The 5627-nt window shown below is 43.1% G+C and overlaps 1 protein-coding gene across 1 annotated transcript; it reads right to left on the bottom strand.

Moving 5' to 3' along the window:
- Positions 1 to 2714: 2714 nt before the first annotated feature.
- Positions 2715 to 4957, bottom strand: LOC131286965 (uncharacterized). The gene is made up of 2 exons (XM_058315976.1): positions 4792 to 4957; positions 2715 to 4724 (listed from the first exon to the last, which is right to left on the bottom strand). The coding sequence occupies exons 1-2, from the start codon at positions 4953 to 4955 to the stop codon at positions 2915 to 2917; spliced, it is 1974 nt and encodes a 657-aa protein (XP_058171959.1). The 5' UTR covers positions 4956 to 4957; the 3' UTR covers positions 2715 to 2914.
- Positions 4958 to 5627: the final 670 nt, after the last annotated feature.

The following is a 5627-nucleotide window of genomic DNA, read 5'->3' as shown; positions in this document are numbered from 1 at the left end:
AGCTTCATCGTAACTCTGCGGAATATCTTCTTCCGGTGGATGGTTTGAAATAGTGTTGTAACTTACAAACTCATTGTATCTATTTGGACAATTACGCTGGCGATTACTTCGTCTCAAAACTGGCTGAGTTTCTTTGCTTTGTCCTGTAGCATGCGGTGTTCCGGTCTGTTTCGGTTGTAGCAATCTATAAAGGCCTTTTTCTTCTTTCCCAGATACAATAACTTTTCCATTTGTATCTATAACCTTACATTTGTCTGCTGTAAAAATCACAGTGTGCCCTTTTTTACATATTGCACTCACAGACAATAGATTCGTAACCAAATTAGGTACCTTCAGAACTTCATATACGTTAGCGTTATTCTCTTCTAATTTTACTGTACCTCGTGCTATAGCCATCATGCTGCCATTATTCGCTGTCCATATCGCTTGCTGCAACGTTGTCTCATCACTAAAATGTTGATTCGGTTTTGCCATGTGACAAGTTGCTCCGGAATCAAAATACCAAGATTCACTGTTTGCATCGCCACTAGCAAACGAACTCCATAGTGAACTTGATTTTCCTTTTTCTCCAGACATTGGACACTTGGCTGCAAAATGTCCAGGCTTTTTACAATTATAGCACGTCTTTTCGCTCCTTTTCTTATACTGCGCCTTTGGTTTATACTCTCTTCTTATGTACAATGCTTCGTTATTCATGCTGCCATCAAGATTCCTATCACACTTCACGTCCTGCAGAATTTTTGCCTTTACCGCATCCGACGTAAGTTTCGCTCCTGATGCTTCCAGCCCCATGATCATTGGTTCGTAATGATCCGGTAATCCCATTAAAAGCAATGCAACCATCCAGGAATCGTCTACTTGAAATCCGATCGCAGCAAGCTTGTGGCTAGTCGACATCAGCTCGTTAACATACTCTTCTACGCTCATGCTAGAGGTTAACCTTATGTTCGTCAACTTCCGAAGCAAGCCGATCTTCCTGGTCAATCCGGTGTCTTGAAATGCTGCGGCCAATTTCTTCCATGCTGAAGCTGCATCCGTTGCGTCCTGAACCAGACTGTAGTTGTAACTCTCCAGACTCAGACAGATTGTTGCCAATGCACGCAATTTTGTCTCTTTGTCCACTACTTCGCCTTCATCAGGTTCCACGGCACTCCAAGTTCCTTCGCGGATCAAGATCATCCGCATTGCAAACGCCCATGTTGAGTAATTTTCACGTCCACGTAACCTTTCTACCATGGGAAGATTGATTCCGTTGAGCCGTCCTACGCCAGCCGTCGGCAATCCTGCTCCTCTTCCCTCCGTAGCGTTTTGTTCAACGGAACTTCCAGTACTCATTTTCGACTTTTGCTTTTACTCTTCTGGGCCCATAACCTATTGCAGAATGGTTCCTTAACCGAATAATCTTTATTAGCAGATGCACTGCTTATATATAGTATTATCGTTGCCATAGTAATCGTGAATTACTTATTCCTATGTCTACTATAACATTTTTTGCCGCTCCAACGGTGATTCTACTTTAACACGAGAAGCACGATTGAGAACCCTTTTTTATTTACCAATAAAAATACACTTAGTAACAATCAGCTAAGAAGGCATTTTATGAATCCAACTCATCAACATTAACATTTATTGTCGTAGCGAATTGACATCAAGTGAATCCCCAACCGACGAATTTACATAAATAAAGGAGACTTTCTAATAAAATTTCAAACACATGTATAAACTGAAATACTATATTCCCTGTAAAGTTGGAGCAAGTTCCAACAAGTTGGAAAAATTCATCTTTTGTGCCTGTTCAGTTATAAACTTTTGAAGTAAAAACGGGCACTTCTTTACAATTAACAAAATTCTGTTTAAAACTATCTTTAATGCATTTTTTATGCACTCAGATAATATTGGGTGTAGAGTGTATTGAACATTAAATTTAACAATTCCTAGCTATTCCTATACTCAGAGGCGGATCAATCCATTTTGCCCCATGCGGTGGGATAATCGGGGCCATCCAAACCGTTCCATTGCCTTATGATACTATGCCAAAACCCACAGTTGGGCCTATTTCATTTATCCTTATACATGTTTGCATTGTCATATGATTGCCCTCGGCTATTTTCTATAGTCACCTCAAGCGTTTCGAACAATTATAACACTTGTTTTTCTAAACACGATCACTCATATTATTTTGTGCTATAGGAGTTATCACCTTTAGATTGTTAGCTTTAGCTGCTTTCATAAAAAAGAGATCTTATGTTTTTTTTAGTTGTACAATGTATTTAAAACCGCTTTCTAATTATTAAATCCTTTTATTAATTTCGACTGCAATGACGAGATGATGACCACGTTAGGTGACAAAAAACATTTTTACTGGTGGCCCATAAAAGGCAGGCACTTTGAATCATACGAAAAGATCAGACCAAAACTTATTCATCAAACGAAAACATATTCTACCAAGGCTTTAAATGGAGAAAATTAACTAATAAAAAACAGAAAAAACAGTATGCCAAAAATCTAACAAGTGAAATCATTTTCGTTTTCGCTCGCTGTCCATTCAAATGCCTGCTCTCGACGTAAATGATAAATAGAATTACGTCAATCTAAGTGATAAACAATATCGGTGGTTTCGGTCTACGGTTTTCAGTCCAGGCCTCATAAGTAGTTCCGCCTCTACCAATACTGAATAAAAAAACTGAAAAAAAACTATTAAATTTTTCGTTCATATGATTATAGACCCTCTTTTATTAAGAAAACAATTATCAATCTATAAAATTAACAGCGAGCGAATCATATACCATGAATCGCTACGATATGAGTATTTCTTTTACGATATTGCTAACGTTATTTTGTCTCTCCATGAAAGATAAACTTATTCTAAAGGCACGAATGTATGTTTGATTGCATTCCATTGCTTTTGATCGATTCACTGGATGCGTTCGATTTTCGATAAAACCTGACCAATGTTCTCTCGAAGGCGCTTCTCTTCCAAACACTTTACGGAAATTTCGAGCAAGCGGCCACCAACGGCGATCCACCATTCGTCTCGCTCCGCCCCTATGGCGCGTCTGTCAACGAAAGCGGATAAATCCTTATCCTGTTGGCGCCGAATGTACCCGGCGAGGTCCGCATCACTGCGAGATTCTTGCTCGGCCAACACCGGTTCCCCGGTTACGACTTCGGCGATAACGACTCCGAACGCATAGACATCTAGCGCTGGCGAAACGTCTCCACGCAACACCTCGGGAGCCATGTACGGGTGTGTGCCAATGATGGCCGTTGCCGTAGCCAAGTCAGCTAACCTAATTAGCCCAAAATCGCACAGCTTCGCCACCGAGCCATCGAGCAGAATGTTCGCCGATTTTATGTCCCGATGGATCACATTGACCCGCTCGTGCAGGAATGCGATTCCACTGGCGACGTCACGTAGGTACTTCAGGCGCCGGGACGCGTCCATTCGCCGCCGGTTGTCTCGAACCATCGAAAGGGCCATCTCTAGGTTGTCGTCTTTCAGGTACTCGTACACTAGGCACAAGTGTGGACCGGTCTCACAGTAACCGAGCAAGCGGACCACGTTCGGGTGGGAATGTCTGGAAAGGATGTCCCTCTCGAGTGCGAATTTTTCCCTAAACTTGTGTCCGTCAGGAAGTAGCCGTTTGACAGCCGCCACCGGAATCGATCGGGACAGATTAACTGCAAGAAATACGGAACCGAAACCGCCAGCACCAATCGAACGGCCATTGGGTGACATAACGTCACCATTGGTAAAAGGGGTCAAATCGAATCCACCAGTTGCGTCATGTAGCTGTTCGTAGGTATATTCTACGACGGAAGGTGAACAAGAAAATTCCATTAGAGAACTCACAGGATTCACACTTTGTGCGCCAGAATAATCGGAATCGCTTGCACTATCAGTAGAATTGGTACTTTCCGTACCAAGCATCGACAGCATTGGTATACTGTCTTGCGTTCTATTGGTGCTTGATGAATGATTCTGCTGACTTTCGGCAGCATCGCTCATTAAAGCTGATAAGGCAGGCATAGCTTCCTGTTGTTCAACCGCATTACCATCTTGCCTGCTATTAGCAGTTCCAAGTATAGATAGGTTTGGGACTTCCCGTTCATCGTGATTCTCTGTTGGCTGATAATTTCGGTTGTTTTGTAGCTTAGACGACTCAAACGCTTCCTCTGGTGCCTTCTCGTCCCCTTGCAAACCGAGCGCGGAAATCAGTGGTAGACCACTCGACGAAGCCGAATTTTCTTCCACTACGCGTGGTAATTTTCCGTCGACCCCACCAGGACGTGCGTTGTTATTGATCGTTGAAAAGACGGGTAACTCGCCGTCTGCGATGGATGATAAACTATCCTCAATCTCGACCCGCTTCGTCGGCCCGAGCTTGTCGTAATAGTCTCGATTGTTGTCGATCGTTACCGACTCCACATTTTGCTGCAGCATGGTAGAGCTTGGGTAGCTGATACCATTTAACAAGGACTCCGTGTGGTGGTCTTCCGGCAGTCTCACGTCTATCGGAGCCCCAGGCCCTTCGGTGGGCCGTGCTGGAGGTTTTTCCCGCAGCAAGGTTGTCAGATATTCCGCCGCTCGGATTTGCTTCGCACGCACAAGTAACGCCAGCAAATGGTCAACAGTGGGCCGCGTCTTTCCCGATATACTCCACTCTTCCAGCAATAACCTCGCCGGGGACGTTTTTTCCTTCGCACTTTCTGTTTCGAGAAGACTGCAAATAGGCGGGGGTTAGCATGACCACGACGATATTTAAATCGGTTATCAACTAACTGACTTACCGTTCGATCGACCCATCGTACTTCAGCACGTACTCGTCCTTGGAAAGATCGTTCAGGTCTTTCGGGATTTGGTAGAGGAACGAGCGCCATCCTTCGCTGGTATCCAAAATGTGCACCAGGGTATCCAAATTGGTCATATGTCGGACTTCCAAGTTGCGGTCCATGTTTCCCGTGACTCACCAGATTGGTTGATTGTTTTGATTAGTGTTGACAGCATCGGGATTCGGAAGATTTGAAGATTTGATCCCTAGAGGGATTCCAAAGATTCGAATCCCATTTGACAGATTCTAAAGATTCGAATCCCATCTGACAGATTCTAAAGATTTGAATCCCATTTGACGGATTCTAACGATTTGAGTCGATTAGGATTCGAATCAGATTTGATTGGTTTGGGACTCGATTTGATTCGATTCTGACTTGTTCCTAAACTGTTTGAATCGACTCACAATGATGTGAGTCGAATTAGTCACATAAATAGTCGATCTAGAGATTTCCTGACTAGTCGATCTAAAGAGAGAAAAATTCCTGGAACCTATTTTTTACCTAGAAATACAGTAGAATGTCCATTATCCGAGCTGTTCTACCCAACCAAACCCATTTCATCAGGACCAGACCATTTTTACCGAATTCTGAATCGGATTCTGGGGATTCAGATTAGGATAAACAATTTCCAGACCGACATTGATTTGATTACATGATGATGATGATGATGATGATGATGATGATGATGATGATGATAATGATGATGATGAGACCCACCGCCTACATAGGTTTGAGAGGGACGAAAGTATCTTGCGATATTAAATATAAATCATCAAACGAGAGGGGGCATTGGG

Source organism: Anopheles ziemanni, chromosome 3, assembly GCF_943734765.1.
Source record: "Anopheles ziemanni chromosome 3, idAnoZiCoDA_A2_x.2, whole genome shotgun sequence".
NCBI lineage: Eukaryota > Metazoa > Arthropoda > Insecta > Diptera > Culicidae > Anopheles > Anopheles ziemanni.
Note: the sequence above shows the minus strand (reverse complement) of the source record. Positions and strands in the feature narration are given on the sequence as shown.